This window comes from Eremothecium cymbalariae, chromosome 3 (assembly GCF_000235365.1).
Source record: "Eremothecium cymbalariae DBVPG#7215 chromosome 3, complete sequence".
Taxonomy (NCBI): domain Eukaryota; kingdom Fungi; phylum Ascomycota; class Saccharomycetes; order Saccharomycetales; family Saccharomycetaceae; genus Eremothecium; species Eremothecium cymbalariae.
This window is the reverse complement of record NC_016451.1, coordinates 989933-1005280: the sequence shown is the minus strand read 5'-3', so window position 1 is coordinate 1005280 and position 15348 is coordinate 989933. Positions and strand designations below refer to the sequence as shown.

Sequence of the window (15348 nt, the reverse complement as noted above, 5' to 3'; positions counted from 1 at the left end):
TTCGTTTTATTGATCCTCTCTCCACCAACTACGTGTCACTCCGACCACTCTCCACACGCATCTGGATCCGCCCGTAGAGCATTCAATCTACATAACAATCTATTTCCGCATTGAATCGCTTTCATTATCTCTTATAGTTTTTGATCTGTTTTACTACTCAGTGCACACACATAAGGAATGCATGGTCATGACGTTGCAGACCCGTGCAAGCTTAAGTGACACAGAAGGTGTGCAAGCTATACTAGAACACTGAAGCACATGAGCTGAATAGTTATGGGAACTATAAAACTGGCTCAAAAGTAGATGAGTAATGTGTCAAAAATAGCACTGTCTTGTTTGTCTCAAGGACATTAGTTTTGAAAAAAGCGCATTACAAGGCAGCCGTTGTCAAAATGAACATGATATAGAGTAAAAATTTGAAAAAGAGGAACTCAAGGATCTAGCTATTGGATGGGGGGGAGGGTATAAGGATATTGAGACAATCAAGACTGTATATAAGGAATTTGCGGGCGGATGGTGAAGAGAACTCGTTGGCGATATGCTCCGGCTACACACAACTACAGTGGAGTGGGAGGGATCGCACTTGGTGAAGGGATTTTGGTTGCGGACTTTTTGCCAAATCTGTACTCGCAGGCGAGTTCAGTTGAATTTGATGCGTTTACTGATATGGGGGACCCGATTTATTCTACTTTTATGAAACATTTGGACAGTGCACCGTTGTTGGAGCAGGTTGAATCGGACTGGAAGATTTATGTGAGTAGTGATTTTGACGGTGGGCCATTTAAGTATAGCATCTATCCGATACTATATTCTTTTATGTCTAATCTGGTTATCACGGTTGGTTTAACTGTAATAGTATTCTTTAATGTACGAAAGAAACCGTATCGGGGTGTTTCTAAGTTGTTGCGAGTTGGTTCGTTGCTAGCATGTGTGAACTTAATAGTTTTTATTTTGAAGGCTATGATAAGGCTCTATCACCACTATAGTGACAGTGGGGTGGTGCCAATGAATGAGGTTTTGAATATGTTATGGACAGATACTGCGTTTACTTCGGTAGATTTAGTGGCCGTTTTTATTTTCCAGCTTTGCCAGGTGCAAACGGTAATGCGGTGCTTTGATCGTGTACAAGAGAAAAGGTTGGTATCTTTATGTGGGATCATTCTAGCGGTTGTCACCCAAGTATTGTGGGCTATTCCTCCATTTTCTGAGGCTGTGAGTGGCCATTTTATGCCTCTTGAGACGGATGGTGATATGGACATCTTGTCTCCGTTTGTGTATTTGGTACGAATAGCGCAATCAGGGATCTATGCTTCTTTGGTATGTCTGCAAATCTTCACCAAGAGGAAGCTGTGCGTAAAAGGTCCTCAGATCATCATGTTAACTGTGCTAACCCTGTTTGTGGTCTTGTTACAGCCAACCTTTTTTATCGTTGACGTTACGAATGTTTGGATCGATAACCTAAGTGAAATTTTTACTACAACATGCTATATGGCTTCTACAGTGATTGTATGGGAATGGAATGATAGGCTTTCTGTTCTAGAGGGGAAGAAGCAGGCGCAGAGTATACTTGGAAGACCTGTTTACGAAGATGAAGAACAAGGTTATTATTTTGCCAAATATGCCTTAAAAGTACAGACTGCAGTAACTAGGGGGCGTACTAATAATGCTGAAAGTGATCATGTTAACGAAGACAGGAGGCTTACGGGAGGCGATGATTCCTCATCCAATGTGTTAGACAGTTCATCCCAAACCAGAGATGAATACCCTCCTATTCACATCCAGGAGGGAGAGCAGCCGACTATTGTTGCCTTTAATAAGCCCCAGAGAATCTGGGATAAAGCTCATTATATTCTAGATTCCATTGTGTATTATACAGACAAGATCATTGTGAAAGAGCTTGGGAATTTTACGTCCAGTTTGTCCTCTAAAAGTACCGCTGATGGAGAAGAACAAAGACACCGAGTAAGAAAGAGGGTAGGCCTGGATAGGACAAATAATGTTTACGTTTATAAGACAAAAGACGTTGTTTTTGACTCAGCAAGCGATATCAACGGTTAAATAATAGGACTTTTTATTAAATAAGCTTTTTAAAAAAAAAATCGAACGTTTTTGATAACCTTAGACAATTTTTTCATTCGGTTAAGAATGAATCCCATCAAGTACTTCTTAAATTTATATATGAAACTCGTTATGTGAAATGATCCCATTCCTTGAAAGCCTGTTTAAATGTTTCCCAATGTAGTACAGCAGGGTACCTTATGTAGCCGGTACCTTTCCACTTGTGATACCTGGATGCATTATAAAATAGATTATTGTGACTCCTCTTTCCACGGAATACGAGATGTCTTTTATTATGCTTCAACCAATACATTCTCCCAAACGCTGGCACCGGACTGCTATGGAATAGGCAAGTAACTGTGTCCCCAGAGAAATTAACAGACGGCAAATAAACCGACAAATCTTTGACCATTGAATTTATCTTTAGGTGAACCCTGTTATTAAACTTTTTTGCCCTATCTAATGACCCTTGATGTTGACTTACACCTAAAAGTAACGGACGAATATAATTAATTAATGTGTTCCTTAAAAAACTCCGAAAGTTATTCCTCGATTGGATTGATTTTTCAACATATATATACAATGGTAATCTGAAATCTGGGATATCTAAGCTCATTTGTAACTTGCTTAATTTATGGAATTCCTTACAGACAAATTTGGTTAATTTCTCTAGGCTATTCCTCAAAATCCGTTCATCAGCCATTATAAATTTAAACTCCTCGGACATATTCTTCCTTTCAGTTTCATATTTATTCTCTGACATAGCCACAATATCTGGAGACGTTGTCGCATATTTAGGCTTTGGTAACCGATATTTGGGCAGTGGTCGATATAGATCAATGACCCTAATTTCGTCATTTATTTTTGAATTATGAAATTTGGTTTTAAAACTTTTTGGTTGGAAACTAGAAGCCGTTTCAGCTCTACCCAGTGTTCCCTGTTTTATAGACCTTGACCTTGAATCAGATTGATTTAACAGACTCTCATCAATTGGCGGCTCGGGATACATGGGGTTATGTTTCAGTATCTTCCAAGATAATTCAGAATCTGCGTGTTTCCATTTTTGGATATCAACGGATCCTGTCTTTAAAACCTTCAACAAATCTTGAAAATTGACCTCAACAGACCTATGCTCGATATCAACAATAATGTTTCCAGCATCTTTCAAGGAACTGAAGAACTTATCCAGAAGTTTCCCATGCCTATCAGTGTCTAAAATAGAGTTACCCAAAAATAGTGGCCTGTATCTGGCAAACAGCTCTTCTGTAGCAATCTCCTCTAAAGGAACATGATCCGTAGATGCAACTGTGGGCACTAAAAGATAATCCCGCTTATTAAAGACATCCACAATATTTTTAGCATCGCCCTGTTTTTTATCTGTAACTAACTTCTTACTGACCTTTGAATGTTCATCCACTTTTAACCTTGACGAACCCTGCCTTTTACCCTTTCTACCACTCTTCTGCTTCTTATCTTTCTCCGCTATGCCATCATCTGCCTTAGATGAAATTAACCGAACTGGAGATACCAGCCAAATTCCCGATAATCGACATGACTGCAACATGCATGAAGCCTTATTCAATGTTTTAAGCATGATTTTCTGTCCCTATAGTTTACTGTAATACTCAAAACCTGCTTACAACCTAATTCTCCCTTTTACCATACCGTAGGAACCAGACCTGAGCTAGCCTAATGTACAAGACAGATCTCATGCAACTACCAATCATGAATACCGAAAGCTAGGAATCATTTACATCCTTCATAAATTAACAAAACTAATCAGTTACCGAAATATATGGCACGTGATGAAATAGGAGGTATGGGTTGTAAATCTGCCTGCTGATTATAATAATATATGTGTTATATTATTATGGAATGAATTCTTAAACTTAGAATTAAGCCCAGATTGACACGAATAAGGGTTCAAAGGTCGGAGATCAATGGCGTCATCTAGTCCGTTTGCCATAGTATCACGTCAACTGTATCAGGATTTGAATGCGTTGTCTTCTGAATCCAAAAGAAGAAATTCTGAGGTTAAACATGCATCTGATAAATCGCTTCAAATCTTAAGAATAGTTCATAGTTTTCAGGAATTGGAACGACATCCCGATTTTGTACACCCTTTTGTATTATCATGTAAATCAGGAAATGCTAAATTTACTACTCTTTCTATGCAATGTTTGCAGCGATTGGCAATCCACAGATCTATTTCCAAGGAACAGATTGAACCTGTCTTAGAAGCATTAATAGATTCTACTCAATTGGCTGTTGAGATCCAATTGAAAGTGTTACAGATTGTCCCAATATTCTTCAAAACTTATGGGAAATTTATTACTGGTCCTCTATGTGCCAAACTTCTATTCTGTTGTTCTACGGTACTATTGACTCCTAGCAAGGCCCCTGTTGTTGTAGGTACTGCTAGTGCCACTTTAAAGCAACTTATTAGTGATGTATTTGAGCGATTAAAATATTCAGATAATAGCGATGAAGAATATAGTGTTTTCACGAGCAATAATGATACCATTAAGGTTAACAATCACCGGTACGATGCAAACATGCTATTTACAGATCTATGTTCGGTGCACAGCACTCACAAACGGGAAGTATCATTGTTGGATACAAACTGCGTAACAGAGGAATATGGTTTAGAGTTGCTAGAAACTGTGTTATTGAATTATGAGTCCTTATTTTTAAAATATGATGACTTGTTGTTTCTATTGCGAACCAAAGCAGTTCCGTTGCTTCTTAGATCTGTTTCTTCCTCGAAAAGTTTTCCAATTGTGATGAGAAGCTCGAGGTGTATAACGCTTCTAATCAAGGTGCAGTCCCTATCTCTATTAGAGTTGGAACTGGAAGTTATCCTTTCTCTTTTGATCCATACCTTATCACCAAAGTCAGAGAGCCAGTCATGGAGGAGGGTCTTAATTCTGGAAATATTCAAAAATATTTCCTCTGAAAATGATTTAATACCTAATATATTTAAGGCTTATGACATGCATGAGAGCAGAAAGAATGTTATAAGCACTTTTTTGGATACTGTGATGGAACTTTTGAACTCACAGACATATGCCGAAGTTTTACAAGGATCATCTATTCTACTAAGCTCAGAACAACCCCTTATTTCATCTGATAATTTAATTTCGAAGCTTAATTTCTTAGATCTTTTGGATAAAACAAGTCCTCCTTCAGTGGAACATTCTTATGTCATTTACTTAATTTTGATGATAACTAATTCCATTTCTAATTCTATTGGTTCAAAAGCGGTTCAAGCATCCAACGATGAGGATGATGACACTTTATCTGAATTGGCTATACTATATCAGCGGATATTCCCCAATCTGTTTGACATCCATAAAACATTTCTTTATTCAAGTACACTAGACAATGCGTTGTTTCATAATTTTGTTCGTGCATTTCAGAAACTTGCACATGCCGCTGGGATACTTCAACTTTCATCTGAGCTAAATAAATGCCTACGCATTTTTTGTCTGGCTACGATTGAAAACAAGCAGGATGAAGAGAATATCCACGAAAATTTATTCACACCTAGTCAACCTAGTTCTAATGCTGCGGTTGTATTGACAGCTATAAGTGATACTTTTAGAGGCACACCAACTAATGTTAATAATAAAAAGGAGCCTAGACTGCAGAGTAGAAATTTCTATCAGCGAAATATTATTGTTTTCAGGGCATTAATTTCTCTTTCTATATCACTCGGACCCACGCTAAGCCAGGAAAGTTGGAATTATTTATTGCTGACATGGCAGTGGACCTCCTATTACGTTTATGGACCAACTCAAGAATTCTTAGATACTTCTTATGGAAAACTCACTCCACCTGGCCCAAAGTTAAATAAGAGTGATATTTCGGTAATTGAATCTAATGGTTATGAACTCTTTGAAAGCACTGCTAGTTATACCCATGAAAGTTTTACTACCTTTTTAACATGCTTAATCGATGCGTCACTTCGTGGTTTCAAGAAGTCGACCGTTGTTTTCGCCATTGATACTTTTTGTGAGGATCCAAAGAGTGAGATACCGGAATGTTTTTACAATAGGTTATTTTATGTCGATAAGATTAATGATTTGATCAAATTCAACATCACAAGATTTACAGATTCAGATAGCAACCAAGAAATTTGGACTCAACTAGTCGATTTCATGGTAGGTCAAATAGCGGATAGGTCTTTGTCAAATTCGTCTTTAAGATTATACTTGGCAGGTGCGTTCATGGATGCCATTAAAATGATAGCAACTGAAACGGAGAGATTACAACAGGATCAAAATTTGAAATTCGATCTTATTGGTGAGATGTTACTCAATGCATTAATGAAGCTAATAAATACTATTATGACATTGGAGATAACCACTGACAATATATTTAGTGGTGTTATCAATACAGAGTTTGATATTGTTTTTGAAGCTTTGAGGACTTTAAAGGAGTTATTAGACAACTTCGGAGAAAATTTAAAATCTTCTTGGTCAACAGTTTTTAAAGTTCTACTTCCACTATTTCCAATCATTAATCGTAGTTACGATATCATTGGAATGGAAGGAAAGGAGAACACCACTATTTTAGATGCAATTCAACAAAAGCATAGGGATATGGTACAAATATCATTTGAAGTTTTTAAACTAATATCGGATGATTTCTTACAATTATTGCCAATAAATGTTGTTAAAGATGTAATTGACACTCTATTGCAATTTGTTCAACAGGAACGAGACTTAAACATATCATTTTCTTCAATTAGTCAATTTTGGCTGGTGGGTGACTACTTAAGGACGATATTACCCCCTAGGGAAAGCAATTCTGATACTGCGGTGGAACACGTTTCATCTGTAACTTCAAATGTCTCGGCAGAAAAATCAAGCGAAGAATCCTTTGACACTCTCTGGATTTATTTGTTAAAGGCATTGGTGATGTGCACATCGGATAATAGATTGGAAGTTAAAAAAGGCGCCATTCAAACATTTTTTAGAATTGTTGATTCATATTCTTCATCATTTCCTCCATGGGAACTAATATCTGATAAGGTTATGAAACCCTTGTTGTCGCTAGCTCCAACTATCAAGGAGTATGATTCCTATTCTGATTTTTTGTCGGTCACCTTACAAGGACTAATTCAACTTTACTCAACGCATTTTTCAAATTTCAAAAATCACAATTGGGATACCGAGTGGTCTTGGTTGTTTGAATTTATGGGTAGATTACAATGTAGTCAGTCATTCGAAGCTAGGTTCGTTGTTTACAGGAGTCTTGAAGAATTGTTAATTTTACTCGATGATATTGAAGATGTTCCACAGACAGTGGTTCAAAGCTGTTACCAAATTTGGTCAACATACAACGTGATATACAGTGAATTATTTCCTTCAAATGAGAAAAAAAGGAACAACATCGACTGCCTAGAACAATTGATTAGCTGTTTTACTCCAATGTACAAGTTGCTGGCAAAATTTGACTTGATTACGATCGAAAAGATAGAAGAATGCCTAACAATCTTCAACATTGGATTGCGGTATCCATTGTTACCAGAATACGTCTCAGATAAGAAAAAGCCTTCGAGTTTGCAAGCACGAGTGCTTTCTTCTGTAGAACAGTTTAAAATTAACCAACCAGCGGCTATTGAGATTCTTGTTTGGTACCAATTAAGTTCTATAATTGTCTTACCATTTGAAACAAGACAACGAATAGAAAAAAAGCTATCTGAAAAATTGAGTAGCAGTACCAAGTCAAGAATACCAACATTTGAAGCCATAAGCTACCAGGCATCTATTATATTAAAGGAACGAATTGAGAATTCTGAAAACTTTTCTGAGGAATTTTTGAATCGCAAGTATCTATTAAAGACTTTAAAGAATCTATATGGGCCAGTAAAGAACAAGTCTATGGTCACTGCCAATGATAAGGACGTGCCGTTATGGGTATTATCTTCAAGGTGTTTTCGCAACATATTTAAATTTGTCTTTTCTTTACTAAAAGATTCAGCCGATAAACATCCCAAAGACAATGCCAGTGAACTCCTAGAGTTATACATATCTACTATGATTTCCCCCTTAGAACGAATTGACAAACAGAAAGATATTCAAACAGAAGAATTTGACATTACAGAATATCAATCTCATAGAGATTTACTTCTGAAATATATTGATTTACCACTGCTAACGGTTAAACACTTTCAACCATATGTCTCGTCTTTGTGGAGTAGTTCCTTTTATTATGAATCTGATGAAATAGAGGATCACCTGATAAAGACCAATGCAACCTTGCAAGAAATTACATGCCAATTAGCCAATTTTGACTTTGACGGCATAGTTGGCTCTACTCAAGATTCAAGATTATTATCCAAGTTTGAGCTCACTACTATTTGTATTGATGACCTTATCAACTTTTGTAAATCAGCAAGTCCTGGATATGACCTGTTAAGGACTATCTCTGTACCATTTTTAGTATCTCGTGTTGCATTCGTTCTCAGAAGATACATCACAGAAGAGTCTTTACTCAATCGTGCCCCTTTGCCTAAAATTAAGAGATTAGAACTTGTAAAGATTTTATTTGGATTGAATGATGTGCTCGAGTTTCATAGGCAAAGAGGAAATACAGATGAAGGAAAAAGAAGCCTACTGTTGCTATATCCATTGTTATTAAAGACGATCCCATTATCCCACAAAGTTGACGAGTTACAAGATATCCTGCAGAGACTCTCGTTAAAATATAACGCCCTGTTTACCTGACTAAGACACCGTCGCAGCGACAACGGTCCACCAAATACTTATTATATTACATGAATCATATATACCATATTCATTTATATATATGTGTGCGCAAATATATACGCCGCTCTGGTAATATGCATATGCGTCCATGTTGTAAGTACTTAAATTAACAACTTACCAACTTTATCAAAAGAAGCGACTTCTCCCTGCCTGGTTTTCGGTGAAATAGCTGGATAGAGTTCTTTTGAAAGTTTACCTACTATTTTAGCTTACCGTCACCACTATGTGTTTTATTAAGATGTTGCTACTTTCTAAGCTGTCGTAGTAGCCAAAACAGGTCTTTTGCGCTTTCGTAAGAAAACCTGTCCCGCAATAGGAATATATAGAATACGGAAATAAATTGCTTCGACCTTATATGTATATGCAGGGGTAGGGGAGTTTTGTATGTAAGTATGTAAGCACAATCTAGTACCAGTTTGTAATAGATGACCAGGTCTGTTCCACCATAGTTGTGTATATCGTCTGCGTGCGTGTATGATTAAAGAAATAAAAACTACCAAAGTATTAACTACGCCATATAACTATAAACCAAGGAAAAATCCTTTTAACAACCAAAAGATATTAACATTACTGCACTTGTTTTGAAATAAAAAACCAGGATCGGTCGGAGTTTACAAATTAATTTCCATTTGATTTTTCAGAAGCACATATAATTAACCAAATCAATCCTGTTTCTTCCACTTCAGTAATGTAGCAAGCTCCTCCGGTTCACAGCTAGTCTCAAAGAATGAATGATGTAGAAGCTCCTCTGTGGAAGCCCTATACCTAACATCCACACACAAACAAACGCTTAGAAATCTCTTTATTTCTAACGACAGAGATTCCGGGCGTTTTAACTTAGGAGTTCCATTAGTTGCAATTAAATATAATGCCTTCAACGGCTCTTCATTTAAGTATGGCGGCTCGCCTTCCAACATTTCAATTGTCATAATACCCAATGACCACACATCCACTTTTTCGTCATATTCGCGTTGTTTTACAACTTCTGGCGCCATCCAGTATGGTGTTCCGACCATTGTAGCTCTCTTGCTTCTTTTGTCAGTTAACTTAGCACAAAATCCGAAATCTGTAATCTTCACACGGCCATGGGTATCTAATAAAACATTATCCGATTTAATATCTCTGTGAATAATATTCTTATCGTGTAAAAATTTCAAACCTTGACAAGTTTCGCGAACAATGTATGCTATTTGAGGTTCAGTCATTGGAGATTCTGAAGTTTCATTGCCCATAGAATTTTCAATCACATCAGTTAAGGAGCCTCCTTCCATATATTCCATAACGACCCAGAGATCATCTTCAGTTTTCAAATATGCTTCTAAAAAGTTGACAATGTTCTTATGTTGTGAATCCTTCATAACCAAAATTTCATTGACTATCAATTCCTTACGTGGTTGCTTGGATAAAATCATCTGCTTTATGGCAACCTTATTGCCCACTTCACAAATTAACTGTTTATCTTCGTCGAGATTCTCATCATAAGGTGGTAGTTTTAATCTTCGGGCAAGATATACGGAACCACTAGCACCTTGACCTGCCTTTTCAATCATTTGGAAAAATGGGGTAGGATCGGTGTTAAATGTGACAGCTTGCAATTTTTCCATAATCTCAGTGTGGGACATCATAGGCCTAACTGCCTTCTTTTTCTTAACAACCGGAGGAACAACAGGTGCAAGATCAGCAGGCTTCTTAGGTGCCTCACGTACAGGTGGAGGAGGCACGTTTGGTTGAATTGGTTGTAGGGGCTGTTTTTGTGGCTGCTGTGATTGATGTGATTGATGTGATTGATGTGATTGATGTTGGGCCCTTAATGCCATCGCAGCAGCGGCAGTACTTGCACTCTGAGATTGTGCTATCTGCTGAGCTGATCTACCAGGAGCATTACGCGCTGGTTGTACTCGTAACGGCACCGAAGTACTCGATGTCGACGGCCTAAGTATCAACGACTCTTTCGCCGGCTTTGCAGGAAGCTTTTTAGAAGATGAACTCTGTTCTGAATCCTTTGAAAACGCCGCAGGATGCCCTGCAACTGGCAGTTTTTTTTGTTGTTGATAGCCGTGATTATCATGAGTCGGATTAGGAATATTTGACTTTGGAGGTTTAGGTGAACTTTGTCTGGTAATTTGAACGTTTGGATGGATGACAGTTGCACCACCACTGACAGATGGTGAACTAAAATTATTATAATTCTTTCCACTGTTGGGGATGGATGCAACCACCATTTGCTTTGGTGGTGTTGGAGCCTTTCTTTGAGGAACCATGTCTCCACCACGATAGTTGACAGAGGGAACTGAATTCACCAACGTCTGCGAACTAGATGATTTCGCAAGAACAGGCGTTAGTGGTGCTTGTACGCCAGGTGGCAACGATGGGGGGGCTGCATTCGTTCCATTGTTGTACTCTTGATAAAACTGTAAAACTTGAATAACAGCTGCAGAATTGTTATTCCAATCCTCACCAGTGATTCTCGAATGCTTCAAGAGCTTCTCCCAATTGAAAGGCATTCCAACGAACGAGCCAGTCTCGGGATCGAAGCCAACATGAACCTTATGTGTAAAATTGGTCGGAGAAGACACACCGCTCAACAGCGGGCACTTAGCAAAAATCGAATCTAGCCAATTATGAAGATCCAACTCAGTTTTAGTAGCAATGAACACAGATTTCTTCGAAGAGGAATCTGGACTACTCGGGGTCGATGAGTTGACTGACCGCTCGCTCGAACGTACAACCTCAAAACAGTTCTGTTTCAGCTGATTCCTAGAAACACTAACGATCGACGTCAATGAAATCTGCAACACCGCATCCTCCTTACCAGATTCCCCCTTGTACAACGACAAGTAATTGTCATTCAATACCATATACCGCTTCTGCCATAAAAAAGACAGTAACCCATCATCCTTATACGATACCCACCCAGATTTCTTCCTCTGGATAGGCCGAATCTTCTGCTGGTTAACTGCAACCCCGCTACTATGCTTCCCACCATTAATATCAAGCTGACTCATATAGTCCACCAAAGGCTTCGTCTGATTGAACGCCATCGGAGGCGGTTTGGGAGCCGGTCCTATATCTTGGAAGTCTGACTCTGAAATATCTCTAGCTGCTGCAGAAAGCGACATCTCCTCCTAATCAATATATCTAGCAATTGGTTTGGCCTCACCAGCAAATCCTCCCTCAGTAGAGACCTCTTATGTAGCAATACAACTTTACTAACTGTTGATATTGTTTTTAATACCGGTAACCTAGTTTCCACACTTGTGTCTTAACCAGAAATCCAATAAGAGATCAGCAGCTTATTTTTTTCAGAATTTCTTAGCAGTATGTGCTGTTACTAGGCTAATCCTCTCCCCCTCAAACTTTAACTAGCCTAATATGGTGCCCAGATCACCTGTTTCGGTGTTTAACTGCAAGCAAATATATCAAACAGGGTGGTATTTTATTTGTATTTTGGGCAATCAGGAATATAGGCCCAAGATCCGATAAAGCTCCAAAAAGTTTTCGCGATCTAATAATACTTAATCTAATCTCTTGCCAAATTAGATGTTTCAAGATGGCAGTAAGGCACGTGATACAGGCAGTAGCAAGGTGCAAATTGTGGTAGATGAGGGTGATTTATAGCGGTATAGTGGTTGCAGGTGTGGTGGTGCAAGGGATCCGAAGGATGGGATTCGCAAGCAGGAGCTGGGTGAGACGTTATTCCACTGGGAAGCGTGTAGAGAAGGTTGATGAGGAGTGCAGGGAATGGGTGCGGCGACTGGAGTGGAGGGGGGTTCCGGAGGATCTATATAGGACGCACTACGATCGAGCAGGTGGACCGGGAGGACAGAACGTGAACAAGGTGAACAGCAAGTGCACGTTGACTATAAACGGGTTTTCGGTGTGTGAGTGGGTTCCGTTGGGAGTGCGGAGACAGTTAGCAGAGAAAGGATTTCGGTATTATGCAAGGGCCAAGGATGCGGTTGTTGTGCAGTGTGACACATGGAGGTCACGAGAGGACAATCGGAAAGGGTGTTTGCAAAAGTTGGTTAAGGAAATTAAGGCAGCAGTTTACTTTGCGAGACCAGTTTCTGAGGAGAAGGTGGAGCGATGGACGAAAATACATAAGGATGCGGATCGGAGCCGTTTGAAAGTTAAAAAGCTGCATGGGCATAAAAAGAAGGCAAGGACTAGGATCACTGAGTTCTAAGATTTTGGGAGGGCTGAGGGTGCTGGTTTTCTATAAGGCCTACGGATCTAATTTATATAGACAAATGTTGGATGGAATAGTGTAGGTTATGCCAGCTTCCAGGGTGTATATATATGTGTGTATCTATCTTACATCGACTGGCCTTTTCCAAGCCAGTAGTTACGCTTCGTTTCCTTGTCCACCTTAGGAACGTAGTCTTCTTGGTCATCGTCCTCCTGAGCACCGTCGCTGTGGTTATTGGCTAAAACGGGTTGGTAGTCGTCTTTGTCTTCAGTATCATCGAGTCCCATCAACTTGTCTATTTGACCCTCAGAACGGGAAGAAGCATTTTGTTTTGCTGAGCTGTGAGCATTGACATCCGCCCCACGGGACTCTATGACAACTAAATCATTACCAGTGGGGTCGTAGTCATCACTAGATTCATATTTGATATTTTGCCCCGTGTGTACTGTGTACGGAGGCAGCACCGGAGGTTGCCTAGCCTTTCTGTCTTTAGATTTCGCTACATTAGAGGTATTCTTCTTCGATTTCTTTTTAGGCGGTTCTTCTATATCATACATGTCCTCCTCGTCACTAATGTTGATGAATTCGTCATCATCCCTGGAGAGTACAATCCTCCCCCGTTTCTGATGGAACTCCTCGTTTTCTTGAATAGCTTTATTCACAACCAAGCCCCTTTCATCCTTAAAATCTCTCCTTGCTCCCCGATACTTTATGACGTTTCCTAATATGCTTTTCCCAAGTCGAACCTTGAAGGTTGCTGCATCCAGTTCAAAACATTTATTCGCTAACAGATCGAATGCACCCGCAAAAGCCTTTTTTATGTCTCGCACATTAAACGTGCCTCGACTGATATTGTTACACGGATCACCTGGATCTTGTATTACCAGGTTGAACGAACCTCGAAGGTTCTGTGTTAGTTCTGGGTAATCCTTCTTGTTGATATATTTAGCATCATCTGCGCTTACGGCGATCCCAACATCATCATATCCAAAATTTTTCCCATAAAGCTCAAAGAAATCGATCAAGAGCACCCCTAGGTTTTGCAACGGGTCTACATCTTGACAGATTATACGTGGGTGTAACTTCAAGAAGGAATAAGTCAAACAAATAATACTGAATCCACCAAGACCACCGATATGCACATCATTTAATCTCCGTGCGTAAAGAAACTGTTTTATTGTTAAAACTAACTCACGCAGACCCGGGGTATCACCTAGCCATCCTCGTATTATCTTAGCAGCATCAACACCATTAGTTCTCTCGAAGGAAACATCAATGTGTATTTGAGAAACTGGCTCAACAAATTTGATAATTGGCACTCTAGCTTTCGCTATAACACTAACCTGGGATGCCAACCCATTTTTTCTTAAATATGATGCAAAAGAGTACAATGCATTCTTATTATCCTTATCTCCAGACTTGCTATTAACAACACAATCGATATCGGATCCAGGTAGATAGAGATCAGTGGCATAAGAACCAAAGCAGTGTAGATCTGAATCTGGCCAGAAACTCTTCACCGCCTTCCTTATCTTTGTGATTGCATCGTTGCGTTTTCGAATTTCTTCCCTGTTCGGGGATATGTATGATACAAAATCTTTAATTTCCAATGTTAACCAATCAGCGATTTCCTTCTGCTTTGAATGATCATGGTTCAAAATCCAAGGATAATCATTGTTTAATTGCATAACCTTAGGAGCACTTACTTCCTGTTCGGTAGTTTCTTCTTCATACGAAGAGCTAGTATCTGAACTTTGATGCTCTCCATTAGCCCCGTGCTCTTCGTCACTCGAACTAAATCCAATAAAGTCATCGTTCTTATCTAATGCGTTACCACTGGATTTCCCAGCATTTTCATAACTCGACTTGCTCGACCCATCTTCGTCGTACTCCTCATTACTATCTTCATCCTCACCAAGATCTATCTCCTGCATCACACCTGACTCATCATCATTTACCTCATCATCTTCTATCAGTATGACTTCCTCACCGTCTGAATTAACAACAGATAAATTGGCATACTTATTTTCGTGTTCTGAGGAGTTATGAAACACTGAAAAGTTCCTTTGAACTCGCGATAGTGATGACTTCCTCATCTTTTTCACCTTGCCACGCTTTGACGAAGGATTCGCCTTGGACCCAAACCTTTTACTATTAGAGCTTGCCCCCTGTTTCATCGTAACTCTATCTATTTCTCGTATTATTCTCGACCGGAATCCCTGGTACCCACACTTATATGGATCGAGTATCCCAAACGTCTAGTTACAGGTTTAAGTTGGTGTAAGTTAATGATTTGATGATGGCCTAGAAATGAAAAATTTAATT

The 15348-nt window shown here is 39.1% G+C and overlaps 6 protein-coding genes across 6 annotated transcripts; 3 read left to right on the top strand and 3 right to left on the bottom strand.

The window, feature by feature from the left end:
* Nucleotides 1-513: 513 nt before the first annotated feature.
* RIM21 (Rim21p) lies at nt 514-2058 on the top strand (the record flags this gene model as incomplete). Its single annotated transcript, XM_003645775.1, has 1 exon — nt 514-2058. The coding sequence occupies one exon, from the start codon at nt 514-516 to the stop codon at nt 2056-2058; it is 1545 nt and encodes a 514-aa protein (XP_003645823.1).
* Nucleotides 2059-2188: 130 nt separating this feature from the next.
* Nucleotides 2189-3652, bottom strand: MRX6 (Mrx6p; the record flags this gene model as incomplete). The annotated part of the gene is made up of 1 exon (XM_003645774.1): nt 2189-3652. The coding sequence occupies one exon, from the start codon at nt 3650-3652 to the stop codon at nt 2189-2191; it is 1464 nt and encodes a 487-aa protein (XP_003645822.1).
* A 346-nt stretch (nt 3653-3998) lies between these two features.
* On the top strand, nt 3999-8792 carry MON2 (Mon2p; the record flags this gene model as incomplete). Its single annotated transcript, XM_003645773.1, has 1 exon — nt 3999-8792. One exon carries the CDS (start codon nt 3999-4001, stop codon nt 8790-8792), a length of 4794 nt encoding a protein of 1597 aa, XP_003645821.1.
* A 704-nt stretch (nt 8793-9496) lies between these two features.
* CLA4 (serine/threonine protein kinase CLA4) lies at nt 9497-11953 on the bottom strand (the record flags this gene model as incomplete). The annotated part of the gene is made up of 1 exon (XM_003645772.1): nt 9497-11953. The coding sequence occupies one exon, from the start codon at nt 11951-11953 to the stop codon at nt 9497-9499; it is 2457 nt and encodes an 818-aa protein (XP_003645820.1).
* Nucleotides 11954-12435: 482 nt separating this feature from the next.
* On the top strand, nt 12436-13020 carry PTH4 (Pth4p; the record flags this gene model as incomplete). The annotated part of the gene is made up of 1 exon (XM_003645771.1): nt 12436-13020. One exon carries the CDS (start codon nt 12436-12438, stop codon nt 13018-13020), a length of 585 nt encoding a protein of 194 aa, XP_003645819.1.
* A 128-nt stretch (nt 13021-13148) lies between these two features.
* Nucleotides 13149-15200, bottom strand: Ecym_3523 (uncharacterized protein; the record flags this gene model as incomplete). The annotated part of the gene is made up of 1 exon (XM_003645770.1): nt 13149-15200. One exon carries the CDS (start codon nt 15198-15200, stop codon nt 13149-13151), a length of 2052 nt encoding a protein of 683 aa, XP_003645818.1.
* Between the last annotated feature and the right edge of the window lie 148 nt (nt 15201-15348).